This window comes from Culex pipiens, chromosome 1 (genome assembly GCF_016801865.2).
Source record: "Culex pipiens pallens isolate TS chromosome 1, TS_CPP_V2, whole genome shotgun sequence".
Lineage (NCBI taxonomy): Eukaryota > Metazoa > Arthropoda > Insecta > Diptera > Culicidae > Culex > Culex pipiens.
Window position 1 is genome coordinate 12,671,112 of NC_068937.1, and position 20,836 is coordinate 12,691,947.

A 20,836-nucleotide genomic window follows, 5' to 3' on the forward strand; every position below is an offset into this window, starting at 1 on the left:
CAGTGTGTTATGAGCTAAGTTTCGATTTTAGCCATCGCCGCGGGCTTTGATATCTTGTTTGGTTTGCTTCGCGTGTGTGTTTGTGTGTATAAGAGATTCTATAACGCATTCAATGCTACCGGTTTGCTAAATGTGTTTGTGTGTGTTAGTGAGAGTGCTAGTAATTGTTCGTGTAGAAAAAGGTTAAAGGTTAGGTAAACAAAGGAAGATTGGAAAATGACAGCTTCGTGCCCCTCGCACGCGCGACGCGCGAGCGCTGTCAGTTTGACAGCCGAGGGGCACGGAACTGTCGATTTTTCGCACTTTTCAAAAATAAATTATGACAAGGCCAATTTGATACGAAATAAAACAACTTAAAACTTTTTTTAATGTTTTGTTTGTTTTGTAGTTAAAACTCTTTATTATTCAAATTTAATTGATAATAATTACATTTAATTTAGTTGTTTTTGCTGCAGCGTAGCGATACCTATTTACACAATTGACAAGTGATCCAATCAATTTGAGTTTTTTTTGTTCAATTCATGATTTTCGTAGTTTTAGGAAAGAAATGATTTATAAATAATATCAAGCATAAAAAAATAAAAATAAATGGCAATTATTACATTGGAAAGAAAAACATAACCTAACAAGCCCTCTAGAAAAATGGTTGAATTGGGTAGAATGTTGTTTACTTGTTTTGATTTGTGCTTTTATTGATGTGTTGGTAAAGTTACATTACTAATTCTGTAGTGGTGGTGGTAGTAGTTTTAAGGGGAAGGGGTTGGGCTAGTTGTGGATTATACAAAAAGACGTTCCGGGTTTGATATTTGTCCCTTCCTGTTTCACTACTACACGCGCGCGCGCACTTGATGACGTTTGCGCTGCCGGAAGAATTCGGTAATTATTATACTTGGTTGTTTGTTTGTGTTTTTATACAAAAAGACTCTTGGATATGACTTGGTTAATTTTTTCTTCAAATGCAGAGGCTACCAAGATGGAGATTCGCTTCTTTTTCGTTCATGGTTGTGAGTATATTTAGAGTAGAAATTCACTGTTTCGCAATTAGTGTGTGAGTTCACGACGCGTCGCTTGGATGTGTGTGTATTGGTGAGAGCGTTTCGGTTCGCTCGATATGGAGATTGGTTTGCGGTAGTGTGAGTGTGCTTTCGCTGATCGTGAGTATGCAGTGCTGCCGATTTGGATTACGTTTCGTCTATTGTTTTGTTAAACTGTATATTTTTTTTTAAAGTGATTTAACCTTTTTACAATATGCTGGTGTTGAATAAAGTAAAACTTCGACACACTATTCGCTTGTTTTTTGTTGTTGTATATGAGAAAGACCACATTTTTTTCTGTTCTGTTGAGAATCATAAAAGAAACCTTAAACTATAATAACACAAAACAAAGACGATTAACACAAGGTTTGTCGAGTAAATATTTTACAATAGTAATTGTAGTAGAAGTATTTTTATAGTTTTGTTCGCTAATGAATTCTTCCTGCAATTTGCAATTGTTTCTTTTGCGCACTGCTTCCGAATTGTTTTTCTCCCGCAGTAGCTGCTCACTTTCAGAAAAAATTTGGTTGTATAAATAGAGTCGTTTACTTGTTTTTTGTTTTGTTTGTTTTTCAATAAATACGTTTTAACTCCTGCCTGCTTCCTCCTTGTATATTTACTAGTTTTTTTTAGCATTGTTTACGACGCCATACCCTTGCCCATGTCACGTGTGCACTTGATGTTTGTTCTCTCTGCTTGTGCCAGTGGTGCCAGCCCTTGCGAGCTGTCATGCAAGCGTCTGTCACCACCGCACCGCTTTGTTTATTTTCTCGATGTTTACCTGCTCTTCTGGTGTAAGCTTTTTACGAAACTTTCCAAAATATCGCGTTCATTTTGCTTCGGCTCTCTCTCGCTCTCACTCTCTCTTTCTTTTTCTTGTTGCTATTCGGATGTTGAACCTTCTCTCGCTCTCTCTCTCTCTCTCTTTCTCTGTTGTTGTTGTGAATGCTGTTCAATTCCTCCATTGTTCTCTTCTCTCTGCGTGATGGTGATGGTGGTGTTGTCGGTTTCTCTTTGTTTTGTTTCCTGCTCTGTGTATTGGTGTGATCCAGGGGGTTTTGTTTTTGCTTTTTTTTGCTCCGAAAGAATTTAACTAACTTCAAGTGTTGTTGCTGTTTACTTTTTGCTTCCTTCCAAAAGTGTGTGTTTTTGTGTTTTTGTCTGTGTCTAACAACTGAAAAAAGTGCAACGCCTAAATGTACGCAACCGAAGCCGTCGGCAACTTTGATTGTGCCAAAAAGATTTGAGCGGCCATTTTGAAAATCAACAATTTGACAGCTCAAACTTTGCGCACAACAAAAGGGCGAAAAAGAAACTAATTTTGCTCAAATTTGACCTCAATTTTGCTGTTTACAAATTCCGACGGTGGCTGGGTAGAAAAAAAAAACAGAATTTTTCGCACATCGATCAAGATGGGTGGGGATTTGCGTCCAAAAAGGTTTCGGGAAAGCTCCAACGGAGGGGATAGAACACATTTAAATGGTTATGTGGGTAGTTTTGCCTCTTTTTTGCTTGTTTTTTGCCTTGAAATTTTGGTTTGTCTTCTCTACGTAGTTTAGATACTAGCCATTTTTTGTTCGCGGGTTTTTTGCATTTTTTTTGTTTGATTTCGCTGATTTGGTACATCATCTCTATAACACTTTTCTTCTTCTGAGAGGATTGTGAACGACAATTATTTCTTCTCGTTTTCATTTAAAACTGTAATGAGAGGAAAGGGACTTCATTAGAGAATCCATTATTTTCAGCTGTTTTAAATGATTTTTTACGCATTTGATTTTTTAACATTATCAATTATCAAAAACAACTTGAAATTAAAAACAAATCCCAAATAAAAATCATTAAAAAAATTATTGAAAACAGGTTTAAACCATGAAAAACTATTTAAAATTAATTTTCAAAAAAAAATTCACCAAGCAGAAAAAAAAAACAAATAGAAATATTTTTACCTTTTTTATATTTTGAAGAATAACAAATAATTTTAAATAATTTAAAATAATTTTAAACATTTCAAAATAATTTTAAACAATTTAATACTATTTTCAACAATTTAAGATGGTTTAAAACAATTTAAAATTATTTTAAACAGTTTTAAGTTATTTTAAACTATTTAAAATTATTTTAAACTATTTAAAACCATTTTAAGCGATTTAAAAGCATTTTAAGCAATTGAAAATGATGTTGAACAATAATTTTCATTTAAACAATTTATAATTATTCAAAACAATTTAAAATTATTTAAAGTAAATTTAAACAATTCGAAATTATTGAAACAACTCAAAATAATTTTAAACAATTTAAAATAATTTTAAACAATTTATAATCATTTTGTGCAGTTTAAATAATATTTAAGCTATTTGTAATCATTTAAAGCAATTTAAATAATTTTTCAAAAAATAAAAAATAAAAAAAAATTTAATAATTTTTATGCATTTTAAAATAATTTTAAATAATTAAAAATAATTTAGAGCAATTTGAAATTATTTTAAACAATTTTAAATGATCCAAATAATTTTAAAATTATCAAAAGCAATTTAAAACTATTTAAACAATTTAAAATTATTCTAAACAATTTAAATTATTTGAAACAAATCAAAATTATTCCAAACAATTTAAAAATTATTTTAATATGTTTAAAATAAATAGTTTAAAATTATTTAAAATTGTAAAAAATAATTTGAAACTGTTCAAAATAATTTCGAATTGTTTAAAATAAGTTTAAATTACTTATAATAATTCTTAATTGTTTAAACAATTTTAAATTGTTTAAATAATTTTAAATAGTTTTTTGATAATTTTAGAAATATTTGAATCATTTAAAATTGTTTAAAATAATTTTAAATTGCTTTAAATTATTTTAAATTATTCAAAATTATTTTAAATTGCTTAAAAATTATTTAAATTGCTTAAAATGATTTCCAGCTGATTAAAAAAAAATAATTGTTTTAAATTATTTTAAATTTTTCAAAATTTTTATACGTTGTTTAATAGTAGTTTATGCAACAAGTTGCAAAAAGAGGATTTTTTCAGCACGAGTCGTACATTTATCCAACGAGGTTCACCGAGTTGGATAAATACGAGGAGTGCTGAAAAAATCAAGTTTTGCAACGAGTTCCATACAACATTTTTTGCAATTCCGAAAAACACCCATTGAGTGAAATTTTTTGTCAAATTTTCATGTATTTTGTCAATAAATCGTTTGAATCAAAAAAATGTTGAAAAGTGTTACTTTTCGAAACAAGTGCTGAAAAGTTCAACTTTTCAGCACCCATTTCAGTGCTGAAAAGTAGAACTTTTCAGCATTTATTTTGAAAAGTGTTGCTATTCGATTCTGTTATTTTTGGTACAGAAAAGTAGGCTATTTCGTCGTTCAAGAATGACAGGAAAAGTAAGTAGTTTCACGACGGAATTGCAAAAAATTATTTTAAATGTTTTTCATTAATTTAAAATTGTTTTAAGCAATTTGAAATTATTTTAAACAATTTAAAATTATTTTAAACAATTTAAAATTATTTTAAACAATTTAAAATTATTTTAAACAATTTAAAATTATTTTAAACAATTTAAAATTATTTTAAACAATTTAAAATTATTTTAAACAATTTAAAATTATTTTTTGCAATTCCGTCGTGAAACTTCTTACTTTTCCTGTCATTCTTGAACGACGAAAAAGCCTACTTTTCTGTACCAATAATAACAGAATCGAATAGCAACACTTTTCAAAATAAATGCTGAAAAGTTCTACTTTTCAGCACTGAAATGGGTGCTGAAAAGTTGAACTTTTCAGCACTTGTTTCGAAAAGTAACACTTTTCAACATTTTTTTGATTCAAACGATTTATTGACAAAATACATGAAAATTTGGCTTAAAATTTCACTCAATGGGTGTTTTTCGGAATTTCAAAAAATGTTGTATGGAACTCGTTGCAAAACTTGATTTTTTCAGCACTCTTCGTATTTATTCAACTCGGTGAACCTCTTTGGATAAATGTACGACTCGTGCTGAAAAAATCCTCTTTTTGCAACTTGTTGCATAAACTACTATTATACAATTTAAGATTATTTTGGACAGTTTAAAATTATTTTAAACATTTTAAAATTATTTTAAGTATTTGAAAATTATTTTGAACAATTTAAAATTATTATCGACACACAAATTTTTTCAAACAGTTGAAATTTGCTTTAAACAATTTGAAATTATTTTATGTCATTTAAAATTATTTGAATATTTGAAATAAATAAAATGTATTGTATTAACTTATATATTTTATGGATACTCACAGCCTAAAGTACAACATCGGGCAGGGCGTGTGGCCGGGCCTAGTCTCGCATCGAGGCGTCGTGTACTATTTTCCTTTCCTTGTAGTAGATTTCCTCCGACTCCTTGTCGCAGAGGAGCAGCACGACCGCGCCGAACAGAAAGATGGCGGCGCCCCAGCCGACGCCGTACGCCCACCCGAACTCCCACACCGGCCGGTTACCTGTAAGCGAGAGCGGATCTACGGATCAACAAGGGCGGGGGGCGTGTCCAAAAACATCTTTTGAGGGGCGTGGCTTGTGCCACTCAAAACAACACACGCACACGAAGCGAATGGGATTTTGGATTTTTTTTTAATTTGATGGAAGTTATTTTTGAATAACTTTATTTTTGTTTAATATGCAGAGGGCATGAATTTGGAAAAAAGAACAATCAACAACAACAATCACGGACGAAGAAACGCAGAAAATTATGTAATTTGTAGTTATGGAAATGACCACCTCACTGAAGTGGCGCTAGCGACGTTGTGAGGTGAAATAAATAATTTTCTGGTTTGTTCCTCCAAAATCACTCAGATTTCATCAACCCGATTCTACTCGGAAAACGAAATCTGAGTGTTTAATTTTAAGCGTGTAGGGTTTCCTAAAAACGTCTTCAAGGCTTCAACAAATTGAATCAACCAATCACTATTTAGTCTCTCTTTATAGATGATCAGGAAATTATTTCACTTTTCTAAAAGGTAACAGATTTCGAAATAATCTCCCCGAAAAATCAACCTTGCCGTACTTGTCCCTAACTAATGTACAGCAAGTGTATCGATTTCAGAAGCTTCCTTTCAACTACTCCGGAAAAAATACTGTGAGTTCGTCGAAAGAATACCGCTGAAATTTTGCCAAATTGGACTTCCGGAAGGGCTCACCTAGGTTGAGTTCCGCTGCAAAGCACACCGGATACAGGATGAGGGCAACCAGCAGGGAAATCACTGAAAAAGAAGAAAACAATATTTAGTTTGGGGACTTTTTGGGCTAAAAAAGCAAACAACTTTAAAATCTTGTAGGCATGGTTATAAATCTTGATGAAAACATATTATTTAGATCAACATTCCCTGCAATGAAAACTATCAAAATGAAGAAAAGTTCAATAAGTTCAATAAGTTGTATATTGTTTAAAAATATAAAAAAATACTGTAAATATTCTTAATTGACAAATTTAGGCAAAATTTATAATTTTTAGATTTAGTTCTGAATTACTCTGATTATTATTTGAGATTATGGTTGATATTTTTCTGACAATCCGAAATTATTGTAGGCACTTTTATTAATTGAATCAATTTTAATCTTTTTAAACAGCATAAATTGAAAAACTAAATAAAAAATATTAAATAATTGAAATAGTTTTAATATGCTTCAAATAAATTTATATCGTTCATAATAATTTGAACTAAAAATAAATAAACTTTGTGTAGTGAAATTGTTTGAAATTATTTTAAATAGCTTGGAATTGATTAAAATTATTGTTGAAAAAAGTAAAAAAAAAATAAAAAATATGTTTGATGAAATCAATCCAAAGTTAATTAAATTTTGAGTAAATCACATTGTTTGGAATGATTTTAAACTTTTTATCGACACTTTTTATGAAAAAAAAAACTCTTCAATTATTTCAAACAATTTTATCATATTTTTTAAAATATTTATTTAATTTAATTTATTAGGTTGTTATAACAATTACATCGGAGCAGTTGATATAGACTACTATTCAACAGCTAAATTGTTAAAAGTATTGTCAGAGAAGGAAAACAATGTAAATAAATATTATATATTTTTAAATATTTTATATATATTCAAATTAAAGAATGTACCAAATAATTCAAACGTTTATAAAATTACTACTTAATACACTTTTAAATCTAAATAAAAAATCAAAAAGGTAAAATTGTTTGAAATAATTAAAATGTTTTTTTTTATTTCAAATGTCTATAAAAGTAAAAAATGATTCAAAGAAGTTTAAGTTGCTTAAAATTTAATTAATTTGAAATTAGATCATTGCATATTCCTGTTTTATGTTCTTATCTTCACTTCCTTAAATATTTCCTCTAAAAATTAGTGGGCAAAATAAATAAATTGACTTAGGTCTGAATTTTCATTGAAAAACTTCATCAAACAAGTTTATTTTTTGTTTTTGATTTTTTTTTATTATCACGCATTTTAAATAAAATACAGACTTTTTATATTTTTTAAATTTAGAATTTTGGGAACACAAATAAGTATATAATGTAAAGTTTAGGAATAAAATATTTTCACAAATTCATTGATAATTCGATTTTTTTGATAGTAGCGTTTAAGCATTTGTGATACATTTTGTTTCGAAATTTTGAGAATCAGGCCTGAAGTTAAGTTGTTTTTAGAATTTTTGTCACCAATATAACATAGAAAACAACTTGTTTAAAATTATATTAATGTTCGAACAATTTCTGTTGTTTAAGCATTTGTTTTTTTAATTCTTGTCAACAATATAATACATAAAAACAACTTGTTTAAAAATATAATGATACTTGAACAATTTTAGTTAAATTATTTAAGGTTAAAACTTTTTTTAAGCTATATAAAATTATTTCTAAATTATTTTAAACATAATTAATAACTGTAGAAAATAGTTTAAATTGCTAAAAAAATCAAAATTAAAAATAATTTAAAATTGAAAATATTGAAAATTGTTTGAAGTTGTTTCAAAATATTGAAGAGTGTTTAAAATAATTTGATCATAATAATTTAAAATTATTCAATCTAATTTAAATTTTTTTTTCATTGTTTAATTATTCTAAACTAGCTAAAAATAGTTTATAATAATTTAACATTGTTACAACTAGTTGTAAAGTGATTTGTAGGAAATACCTTGTCATTTTAATAATATTTTTTTGTTTAAAAATGGTTCAAAAAAAAATATTTAAAATGATTTTAACGTATAAAGATTGATTAATAAAATTGCCACATTGTTAACACTATTTTCAAATTGTTGAATTTAACTTTGTATGTGTAACCAAAAGTTGTTAAAAATGGTTGAAATTGTTTGAAAAAGATATGATTAGTGTAAAGAAATTTGAAATTGTTTATACGTTTTAAATGATTCACAATAAAATTAGTAATTTTATGTAATTTTATCGAGCACCTTATGTTGGCATGTCAGTCGTTCAAGCGATGAAGCTATGGAAACAAGCAAGTTTTCATCTTTGTTAAATAATTTATTATCATGGCAAACATATTAAAATTCCCTTATTTGCTATTAATTTGAAAAAGTTGATTAGTTCTTGAAAATTTTTTAAGCCAAGACTAACATTTCAAAAGGGCCAAGCATACAATATTACGCCCTTTTAAAATATTAGTCTTGATTTAAAAAAATTGAAAATATTTTTTTCGAAAAGATCGGAAAATTTCACGAATGTTTCATATTTTAACATTGAAAATCGGACCATTAGTTGCTGAGATATCGACATTAGAAAATGGTGTGTTGTTTGGGTGAGACTTAGAAAACATCAATTTTCCTGTTTTTTAACCTTTGCATGGCAATATCTCAGCAACTAAGGGTCGTATCAACAAAGTTCAAAAATGCAAAATATAGAAAATTTTCTCAGCTTTTCAAAAATATTTTTTTCTAAAGTGGGCATACATGTAATATAAAAAAATGAAAAACTGCGACTATTTTCAAAAAAGTCACCTAAAAATGGATTTAACTTGAAAACATTGCACTTTATCAACATTTCACTTAAGTACTTTTTGACTGCAAATTTGATTTTACATCGAAAAATGAAGCTGAAAAATTTTTGCGACCAATTTTCGATTTTTTGAAAAAAAATAGTATTGATTCAAAAAATCATAACTCGCTCAAAGATTTTTTGCACAACCTGGAAATTTCTGAAAAGTTGGCATTTGATGTCCTCTAAAACATACCAAAAAATAAAAAAAATAAAAATAGTTTTTTTTGCAAATCAAGTTTTATTGACAAAAAGTTAAATAAAAAATCACCAAAAAAATTTTTACCGTGTATCTTTTTTTTTCAGTGTAGTTCATATCCATACCTACAACTTTGCCGAAGATACCAAAACGATCAAAAAAATCCTTCAAAAGATACAGATTTTTGAATTTTCATGCATTATTTTTGTATGGCCAGCTGCCAAATTTGTATGGAAAATTATATGGACTGATGCAAATTGGCTTCTTTGGGCATACCTAAGGCACCAAAAAAGTTTCAGTCGGATTAAAAAATACAAAAATCAAAATTTAAGAAAAAATACCGATTTCAAAGAGAATTGCTCTACATGCTAAAAATCAAAACAAATCTGACAGCTCGCACCATCTACACTCTCGTTTTCGTCCAAACTGAACCTACTCAGAAATGAGTACAGGGGGCATACATCAATTTTGAGTAAATTACACTGCGAATTCAGCGAAAATTAGGTGGAATTCGCCCAGATCTGAGTAGGTTCGGTTTTGACGAAAACTGGGTGATTTTGAACGTGCGTGTATGTTCTGTTGTAAACGAAATTTAATAAATTAAAATGATTGAAAAATTAAAATATTACAAGAATATTATTTTCACTATTTTAATCTTATGTTAAACTTAAGAATATCCGAAGTTTGTATTTGTTTGTCGGTTTAAATTTCTTTTTGAACAAATCACGAGAAGTATTGTTCAGAATTGGAGTACTCACATGCCACCATCATGACGAGCACGGCCACGCGGTAGAACTTGTACTTGAGGTTGTGGTCCTGCGTTCTCAGGCCCAGCCCGGTCAGAATCGTGGCCAGGGCGTCGGTGGCCAGCGTGATGATGCAGAGGGCCGCGGTGGCCTTGATGTAGGCTGAAATTGGAATCGTATTCAGTACAAAACTACATCTACACGCTAAATTGCTTCCGATACTCACTGACATCGCGGCTCGGGTAGCAGCCCGGTGGGTCCTGCAGGTTGAACGGCAGTGGCGGCGCGTAGTCCTCCTCGATGCAGTGCACAAACAGTCCCTGGCGCCAGTTCTCCGCCATCAGCCAGTCCGTCGAGGTCAGGGCCAGAATCATCAGCACGATCACTATCACGCCGCAGATGAAGGCAATTACCTGAAGTACGGAGGAAGAACGTTACAAATCACGGTCTACCTTTAGGCGCTTTTTCCTTCGCTTTAGTTGCACGCCTAAATGGCTGCAACAGGTCGAGGGGGACTTCCTCTTTCTTACCTTGAGTGGCCGAGTGATGGTGACAGTTTCGATAGTCGTCGTTGGAGCCATCTTGTCCGGAGAGGGACCACGTTGGTGACTGGAAAAGTAAAGATAGAGAAAAGGAAAACGGGCGCAAATTAATGTCAGGAATTTCTGCCAGAAGAAGCAAAAGAAGCCAAAATTAGACCAAATTAGCAAAATTAAAACTTTTTTTTCCCCTCGGCGCACTTGTTTGCACCTTTCCAGTGGCGAAGACAGACGCGGGGGCTTCTTCTGTTCCGACCAAACTGTAATAAGTGTGTATCTTCCCCAGAGTCAGTGTGGCCGGGGAAAAAAAGTTTACCTGGAACCTGGTTCTCGCCTCAGGGGGGAAGGAACGATGCAGAACATGACTGCAGGGGACGGTTAGTGGTTTTTCCGTTCGCTCACCTGCGGTCGTCAGTAAATTAAAAACTTTTGTCGTATTTCTCCGGCAGCCCCCGTACTATGCAGGCCAGAATGGCAGTCGGTTTTTAAGATGAGAGAGCGGGAAAAGATGGTCCATGCAAGATAAAGTGTGCGCCAAATGAGGGTGGTGCAATTAGAAATAATTTTAAAGAATTTTAAACATTTTTTAACAATTTTTAACAATTTTTAACAATTTTTAACAATTTTTAACAATTTTTATCAATTTTTAAAAAAAATTACAATTTTTAAAAAAAATTAACAATTTTTTACAATTTTTTACAATTTTTAACAATTTTTAACAATTTTTAACAATTTTTAACAATTTTTAACAATTTTTAATATTTTTGCAATTTTAAACAATTTTTAACAACTTTTAACAATTTTTATACAATTTTTAACAATTTTTTAAAAAATTTAACAATTTTTGACAATTTTAACCAATTTAACAAACAAAATTTTTTTAAATTTTTAACAATTTTTACCAATTTAACAAAAAAATTTTTTTTAAAAATTTTAATAATGTGTAATAATTTTTAATAAATCATAGAAATTTTAAATAAATTACATAAAAGTAAATCAAACATTTTATAACATTATTAAACATTTTTGGACAGTTCAAAAGAATTGCAAATTCTTTAAATTTGATAAAGGTTGAAAAATAAAAATGAAATACAAATTTTTAAAGTTCACATCAAAAAGTTAATCAATATTTTACGGATTTTTTTCTTGGGAAAATAATTATTGATTTGAAATATTTCGATTTTTTTTTAAACTAATACAAATAATTCAAAAATAATTAAATAAATTTGTAATTAAAAACGAATACAAATAATTTAAAAATAATTTAAAAATAACTTAAAAATAATTTAAAAATAATTTAAAAATAATTTAAAAATAATTTAAAAATAATTTAAAAATAATTTAAAAATAATTTAAAAATAATTTAAAAATAATTTAAAAATAATTTAAAAATAATTTAAAAATAATTTAAAAATAATTTAAAAATAATTTAAAAATAATTTAAAAATAATTTAAAAATAATTTAAAAATAATTTAAAAATAATTTAAAAATAATTTAAAAATAATTTAAAAATAATTTAAAAATAATTTAAAAATAATTTAAAAATAATTTAAAAATAATTTAAAAATAATTTAAAAATAATTTAAAAATAATTTAAAAATAATTTAAAAATAATTTAAAAATAATTTAAAAATAATTTAAAAATAATTTAAAAATAATTTAAAAATAATTTAAAAATAATTTAAAAATAATTTAAAAATAATTTAAAAATAATTTAAAAATAATTTAAAAATAATTTAAAAATAATTTAAAAATAATTTAAAAATAATTTAAAAATAATTTAAAAATAATTTAAAAATAATTTAAAAATAATTTAAAAATAATTTAAAAATAATTTAAAAATAATTTAAAAATAATTTAAAAATAATTTAAAAATAATTTAAAAATAATTCAAAAATAATTTAAAAATAATTTAAAAATAATTTAAAAATAATTTAAAAATAATTTAAAAATAATTTAAAAATAATTTAAAAATAATTTAAAAATAATTTAAAAATAATTTAAAAATAATTTAAAAATAATTTTAAAAATAATTTAAAAATAGTTTTAAAACAATTTAAAAATGATTTTAAAACAATTTAAAAATGATTAAAAAATAATTTAAAAATAATGTAAAACCAATTTAAAAATGATTAAAAAATAATTTAAAAATAATGTAAAACCAATTAAAACAATGAAAATCAAATAAAAACCGTTAAAAACTTTAAACAATTAAAACACAATTAAAAACAAACAAAAACATTTAAAAACAATAAAACATTTAAAAACAATAAAACATTTAAAAACAATAAAACATTTAAAAACAATAAAAAAAACAATTAAACGAATTTAACCAAATAAAAACAATTTAATACAATAAAAAGCAATTAAAAACAATTAAAAACAATCCAAAACAATTCAAAACAATTCAAAACAATTAAAATTAATTAAAAACAATTTAAAACAATTAAAAACAATTGAAGCAATTAAAAACAATTAAAAAAAATTAAAAACAATTAAAAACAATTAAAAACAATTAAAAACAATTAAAAACAATTAAAAACAATTAAAAACAATTAAAAACAATTAAAAACAATTAAAAACAATTAAAAACAATTAAAAACAATTAAAAACAATTAAAAACAATTAAAAACAATTAAAAACAATTAAAAACAATTAAAAACAATTAAAAACAATTAAAAACAATTAAAAACAATTAAAAACAATTAAAAACAATTAAAAACAATAAAAAAAACAATAAAAAACAATAAAAAAACAATTAAAAAAACAATAAAAACAATTAAAAAAACAATAAAAAATAATAAAAAAAAACAATTAAAAACAATTAAAAACAATTAAAAACAATCCAAAACAATTCAAAACAATTCAAACAATTAAAATTAATTAAAAACAATGAAAAACAATGAAAAACAATTTAAAACAATTAAAAACAATTGAAGCAATTAAAAACAATTAAAAACAATTAAAAACAATTAAAAACAATTAAAAACAATTAAAAACAATTAAAAACAATTAAAAACAATTAAAAACAATTAAAAACAATTAAAAACAATTAAAAACAATTAAAAACAATTAAAAACAATTAAAAACAATTAAAAACAATTAAAAACAATTAAAAACAATTAAAAACAATTAAAAACAATTAAAAACAATTAAAAACTATTAAAAACAATTAAAAACAATTAAAAACAATTAAAAACAATTAAAAACAATTAAAAACAATTTAAAACAATTAAAAACAACTAAAAAAATTTGAAACAGTTAAAAACTATAAAAATATTTTTAAAAATTATTAAAGACTATTAAATGCTTTTAAAAACAATTTAAAACATTTACAGTAAAAGTAAGTAAAAAAAACTAAAATGATTAAAAACAGGTAAAACAATGTTAAAAAAAAACAAATTGAAAGTGATTATTTACTTAATTAAATTATTTGCAAAAAATAAAAAAGTTGCCTTTCATAAATATAGCTTGAAAAATACCAAAAGAACAATCAAATAAAGATAAAACAAGCAAACAAAATAAATAAATAAGGAAAAGTTTAGATTTTTAACAATATCTTAAATATAAAACCCAAAGTGAACACATTTCTCAACCCAAAGATGGCCGGAAGTCATCACCGCAAGACGGAGCTAGAGTTGGCAAAAACAACCGCAAAAAGTTGAATTTTAAGTACAACTTGGGCCCAAGCCGGAAAGTCTCTCCTAAAAGCACAGTCCCACAAAAGGCAAAGTTAAAATTAACTTGCCTCTAGTTAGAGGCGGAGGCAACGCAAAAAAAAGTGCAAGTCCCTTCAGACAAAGGCAGCTGCAGTTTACTCATTTACGAGGAAGAGCGTAAAAGGTGGGAAGAAGAGTTTCCGGTTTCCCGGAAGAGTTCGGATTTCTTCGCCCAAGACTTCCGCCACTTTTGGACCACCCCCTGCCGCAGGGTCTAGAGGTATTGTTTTTCTGGATCTTCTCGTTAGCAGTAGTTCCATTCGTGAGTATTTTTTTTTCTTACTTTCTTGGGAATCCAATTTTGGATCCGATAGCTGAGACGGTGACGACGACGACGACGACGAAAAAAGGGAAAATTAAGTTGCAGCCAAGTTTTGGGCGAGACTTAATAAAAACTTTGACCAGGCGAACTCTGTAAAGGGAATGGTGGTGGAAAAAAAATAAAGCTTGGTTCAGGAAAATTGCCAGCTGAGGCTCATTTACGTTTAAATTGCAAGCTGACTTTGAGAAGGACAAAAATAATTAAGTTCTGAGGCGAAATTATGATTATAAACTTAAATATTCTTTCGTAACGAAAATTTTACATCAAATCTTAATTTTATTTTAGAAAAAAACATTGAAAGTGATAAAGTTTCTTGGAAACGTCAAAATAATGTACCCAAAATTAAGTAGATTTAAGTTTACCCATTTCTAAGCATATTATGCACTCATAAGAGTTTTTATTCATTTAAATTTCATTTAGAGGTAGTCATTTCTCAACAATGAGTACTTTTTAATCAAAGGCTTGATACCACTGAAGAAACAAAAAACAGTTCAAAGAAAACACTCATTTATCAGCATTTAAAATGCGCTTTTCCCCTTCATAAAAAATTTACTGGGAAATATGCTCCACTAAAGTTGCAGCAAAAAGCCCTCGGTAGAGCAATACCGCAGCAGCAGCGGTGTAGTTGGGTGCAAGATTTATGGAGGGAAATGCAATTATTTTCCTCTTCCTTGACTTGGGTTAGTTGGGAAGGGGTTGGTTTGTATTTGTGTGTGTGTGCGAGTGTTGCTCAGCCAGCTTTCATCCTTTTCTTTACAACAATAAACATGCACATATATTTCCAGTGAATTGTTGTATGAGCACGAGCGAGCACAGACAATTGGACTTGACACTCTTAATTACGTTGTATAAATATTTCGAATTACTCTGATTTTACCGGATACATTGGAAACATTAAACCTTACTTCATTTTGTATGAAATTTGAGCCTAATTTATCCTTTCAAAACAGTTTTTGCACATTCTAAACCATTTTAAACAATTTAAACAATTTTGAACAGTTTTAAACAATTTTAAACAATTTTAAACAATTTTTATCAATTTTAAACAATTTTTAACAATTTTTAACAATTTTAAACAATTTTAAACAATTTTAAACAATTTTAAACAATTTTAAACAATTTTAAACGACTTTAAACAATTTTAAACAATTTTAAACAATTTTAAACAATTTTAAACAATTTTAAACAATTTTAAACAATTTTAAACAATTTTAAACAATTTTAAACAATTTTAAACAATTTTAAACAATTTTAAACAATTTTAAACAATTTTAAACAATTTTAAACAATTTTAAACAATTTTGAACAATTTTAAACAATTTAAACAATTTTAAACAATTTTAAACAATTTTAAACAACTTTAAACAATTTTAAACAACTTTAAACAATTTTAAACAATTTGAAACAATTTTAAACAATTTTAAACAATTTTAAACAATTTTAAACAATTTTAAACAATTTTAAACAATTTTAAACAATTTTAAACAACTTTAAACAATTTTTTAACAATTTTAAACAATTTTAAACAATTTTAAACAGTTTTAAATAATTTTAAACAATTTTAAATAATCAGGAAAAAAATATTTAAAAAATTCAACAATTTTAATGAGAAGATTTAAATGAACGTGTTTTGAATTTTTAAATGAACGTGTTTTGAATTAACTGTCAAAATCGGATTGAAAACAAGCTGTTTTAGATAAGCCTAAACTAATTTTGCGATTTATTTCCAAAATTTGACAGCTACTCGCTTGCTTTAAAAACAAAAAATACACTGAATAATTTTACTAAATTTATTAAAATTTGAGTGAAATTCATTCTAGTCCGCGTAAAAAAAACCCAACTCAGAAATTATTTATCAATGATGGACGTAAATAAAAATGTGCTGTCAAATTTGGCGAAACCATTCCTACTCCGAATTGAGTTGATTTCAATGGGCGTATAGGAAATGTGCTGACATGAAATTATCAGAAAACGACATAATTGTGCTTTGTTTACAAAATTTGGCATTTACACGCTGCTGTAGAAATGCTTAAAAAACAAAAAAATTACACCTTAAAATAATATTTAAAATTACTAAAATCGAAATTCATTAATATTTGTGTAAAAAAAACCCGCGCGCGAAAAGTTTTTTTTATCCAAATTGACTAAAATAACCTTTTTTGAACGAGTGAATCCTGAGTCCAGAATTTTCACGCTTATGCAAAATAACTCATTTCTGAGTCATCATCGCCTAAAATTCGTCAACACGTCAAATTCTAAGTGAAATTATTTCAAAACAGACTGGAAATCTCTCCGAAGTGAGTAATTTTAACACAGCGTGTACCAGCTTTGTGTTTTGTTTACAAAATTACTACCCAAACTTAAGGTTTCAACACAAAGATGGTCAAGTTTGCGCAAGTCTCCCAAATTAAACCGAGTGTTGTGTTTTTTAATTGAGCGTGTAGCTGTCAATTGTTTCTTACACGCTAATTCAACTTAACAAACTCATTGTTATGCGATTTTCCAGACAGTTTTAAATGAGTTTCATTCAGTGTTGTGTTTATTTAGAATTTACTCGGTTTGACGACATTTGAGTAACTTAATAATGAGTGAAAATGAACTATTTTGAAAGAGCGCTAAGGAAATTTGGACTGAAATCAACCCTGAAACGAGTTCATTCGAATGAGTGTGTACCAAAACATCAGGTTGTTTACAACTTTTGACAGCTACACGCTCGCTGAAAACAACCGACATGATGGGTTAGAAAAATCAAGCTTCATCATCCGATAATCTGTGACCAAAGGACTAACTTATGAACCCGAGACAAGCGAAGCAATTACCAGGACAACGAACACTGGCCACCAGATTGCTTCATTTTTCATAATAAACCATACCGTGGGAAAGGTCCAGTCCAGTGTTTACGCACACTCACATGATGCTAATTGAAAGTGGGCTCCGATGACAGCAAGTAAAACGGTCAGTAATTGCTTTTGGGATGTGGGAAGGATGGCCGAAGGTCGAGGTGTCATTAGGATAATTGAAATGTTTACATTGAAATATTTAAGAAGACTCTTGGAAACATGGGAAATAATTGATTTCAGGGTTGTTGAGCAATTAATCCAGGAAGGTGTGGCTAACCTAGCAGGCTTTGGATGATTGACAGTTGTGTGTAGACTAATTCAAAATCAACCTGATTTGGGTTACTTTCGAAATATTTACCCAAATTTGAGTAGTTACAAAATGGGTAGAATTAAGCAAAATCTGACAGATGCCCATGCAACTCATTTTTGAGAAAGTGCACTGAACAAAATCTACTCACGAACGTCACTGCAACAATCCATTAACTGTCACTTGCTCCACCAACCGGCACAGAGAGACCACAACAATCGTCCAAAAGTGCAGGAATTCCCCCCTAGTCCCACCAACGTCAAATCGCCCGCACGTTTGATACGATTTATTTCCATTTCACCGGCGCGCAATCAAGCCGCCGTGACAAGTTACTATATCAAATGACCGCCACGTGCACCCCTGGATTCATCCGGGGATGGGCGCTCCGTGACAGCTCTATCCAAGTGAGTGCGGCGTGGCGTGGTCTCGGGTGTAAAATCCCACCGGTGTTGACCCGTTTTAAATAAACATTGTCTGAATGGTGGATATCGCGCAGTTGGGGACGTAATTTTGGAGCAAAGTTAACTTTTTTTTTAATTTTCGACAAAAAACTGGAAAATTTATCAAATCTGTCATTTGCCTCATTTACTCATTTCAGAGTAGGTTCGATTTAGACGAAAACTGAGTGATTTCAAAAGAGGGTGCAAGAAGAGTTGACTTTTGACAGCTCACTATGAGTTTACTCTAATTCAAAGTTGGGTTTATTATTGTTAGCGTGTAGCATGCTTGTTATGTAAACAAAGCAAGGTAATGTAACAATGTAAGGTCAGTACCATTTTTTGTCAGTTTAGCAATTTTTGACGAAAATGTTGACGTTTCGAATCAAACCGTTGGTTTTCCTAAGGGTACCAACTCTAATACCCTATTTTGGACCCCCGTGTCCCCATTTTCGACCCACACTGTTCCGTTTCCCGGCATGTACTGTTTTGAATCGAGCAGAACCTTTCTCCATAATAGGTTTCAACCGTCGAGTTCCACCTCTCCCGACCCGGGTCAACAATCGTCGTCACCGTTTCGTGTGAATGTGATAAATTACACGAAACGTTACGTGACCAGATCCTGGCCGTCCTGGCCCCAACCTGTGGTCGGTCGGGTTTCACACTGGGTGGAGAGAGTGAGTGAGTGATTGTATTTTATTTGCTAACTTTTTTTTTGCAAGTTTTGTTTGTCGGTTTCAAGTTTGCCTCTGTGTAAATTGTGTGACCCCCCCAACAGTTTGAAATGTGGTGTGAAAGATGACACCTCCCCGGCGGCGGTGCAATGTGAATGTTTTGTGCCACATTGTTTTTATTGCACGGAGTTGAAACTGGGGTACAGAACTTGGCTGCGTCCAATTGCCTGCGGGTAGTAGCGTGAGCTGTGCACTAACATTCCTCCGGCGAGGTTCTAGCTCAATTAGGTCTAATTGAATTGATAGTGAGAGCGTGATTCAATTTTAGATGGCGCTTGGAAATGCGTTGAGCTTAGGGTGAGTTTTATGGGACTTATTTGATGATTTTCGAACGAAACATTTTTTTTTTAATTTAAGTCAGGAAAAATCATTCAATGGTAATTAAATGGGGCAGATGCCCCTATTTTAGACCTAACTTTTAAAAAATCTACTTATTTTGGCATATTTAAAAAAAGGTTCGCCATTTAAATATGATTTTGCAGCAGTCAAACTAAGCAGATGGTAGACGAAGAGAGCAGCAAAAAAGTTGGATGTTTTTCAAGGAAAAATAAAAAGTGACAACCTTGTGTCAGTGTCATAAATGGTTGCAGTTTGGTGCTAAGCAATAATGGGAGCATTCTTTTGTAACGTAACCCGACACCTGATTTGTTATTGTTCACATTTTTCTAAAACTAACTTTTATCTTACAATGCTCTTTGTCATATTGGTCATGTCTGTAACATAACCTGCCACACTTTTGTTATGTTTATGGTACGTTCGTTTGAACAGCCAGTGCGGCTCTGAGTGCCACACTCGTCGGTGCCAGTTTTGGTTCAAACGAACATTCTTTTTCAGTGTGCATGGAACTCGCATGAAACTGAAAAAATATCGAGTGCGGCACTAGAGTTTCAGTTCCAAGATGGCGGCGAAACTCGTGCGGAACTAGCGCGAGTTTCTTCAAACAAACACTTTGACAGCTCTGAGCGCGGCACTCAGTGCGGAACTAGCCCTCAAACGAACGTAGCATTAGATAGACAAATCCAGCGAAAGCTCAACGCTGCTTTTTGATGGTGAGAGATTTGACAGCTCCCATACTAAATGTCTCGATTTTCATACTTTTTGTTAATTATCTTTTAAAATAAAATACTTAACATATGAAAACTATATATTTTTGGTGCCCAAAATTCCTGCTGAATAGAATGGTGTACTTATCTCGATTGCAAATTTTTTGAGCAGTTTTCATTTTAATAATATTCTAGACACATTTTGTGCACCTAATCAATCAATACTTTTATCATAAATAATCATTTTATTGCTTAAAATTGAGTTTTCCTGAGCTCCCATATTCAAATACATGGAACTGTCATTTCTAACACCATGGGCCACCTAGCGGCCATTTCAAACTGGATTCATCTATTCCCCTGGTATCTTCTGTTAGAGAAAGACATTTGAAATCAATAGTACCAACCGACGCACGAGAACTGTCAAACGGAGGTACCAATCCAAGGCATGTAGATGAGATAAGGTAAGGCTGGTTTTCCAGCTGTCAAAACTGGTTAGCACGAAAACAAGATTTTATAGGGAGATTTTCAGAAAAGTAAAAATTTGAGCATTTTTTCTCTATAGCGCCGGATTTTGTTCTGTAGAGTTTTACATGCCAAACTGGACCAAAAAACGCTTTAAGATGATTTTTGTTTTGAAACCGTTTTTCGATCCAGTTCATACTGGAACGCCCTACAGAAAAAAAACTCCGGTGTTAATTGCCCGAAAAATGCTCAAATTGTCACTATTTTTTTTTAATCTCCATATAAAACGGGTTTCGTGATAGCTTTTTTTACAGCTGGAAACCCCGCCTTACCTTATCTAATCTATATGCATCGATATCAATTGAGCATCAGCTACACTTCGAGTGTTTTTATTTGAGCTGTCTTTTCTCTAACAAAACATACAGCGTTCTCTATTAACCCGAGCAGACGG

The 20,836-nt window shown here is 29.2% G+C and overlaps 1 protein-coding gene across 2 annotated transcripts in view; it reads right to left on the bottom strand.

Annotated features, from left to right (window-relative positions):
- Positions 1-551: 551 nt before the first annotated feature.
- The window catches only part of LOC120430913 (transmembrane protein 47), a 113,966-nt gene continuing 93,681 nt past the window's right edge, over positions 552-20,836 (bottom strand). The window contains exons 3-8 of one of the 2 annotated variants that reach the window (XM_052708249.1): positions 10,512-10,590; positions 10,208-10,394; positions 9,994-10,143; positions 6,208-6,270; positions 5,312-5,529; positions 552-2,732 (exon numbers count right to left, since the gene is read on the bottom strand). In XM_052708249.1, the coding sequence (XP_052564209.1) occupies positions 5,351-5,529; positions 6,208-6,270; positions 9,994-10,143; positions 10,208-10,394; positions 10,512-10,590 (658 nt within the window). In that variant the 3' untranslated portion in view covers positions 552-2,732; positions 5,312-5,350. The remainder of the gene's footprint in view (positions 2,733-5,311; positions 5,530-6,207; positions 6,271-9,993; positions 10,144-10,207; positions 10,395-10,511; positions 10,591-20,836) is intronic. The other variant, XM_052708245.1, reaches the window with a different exon arrangement.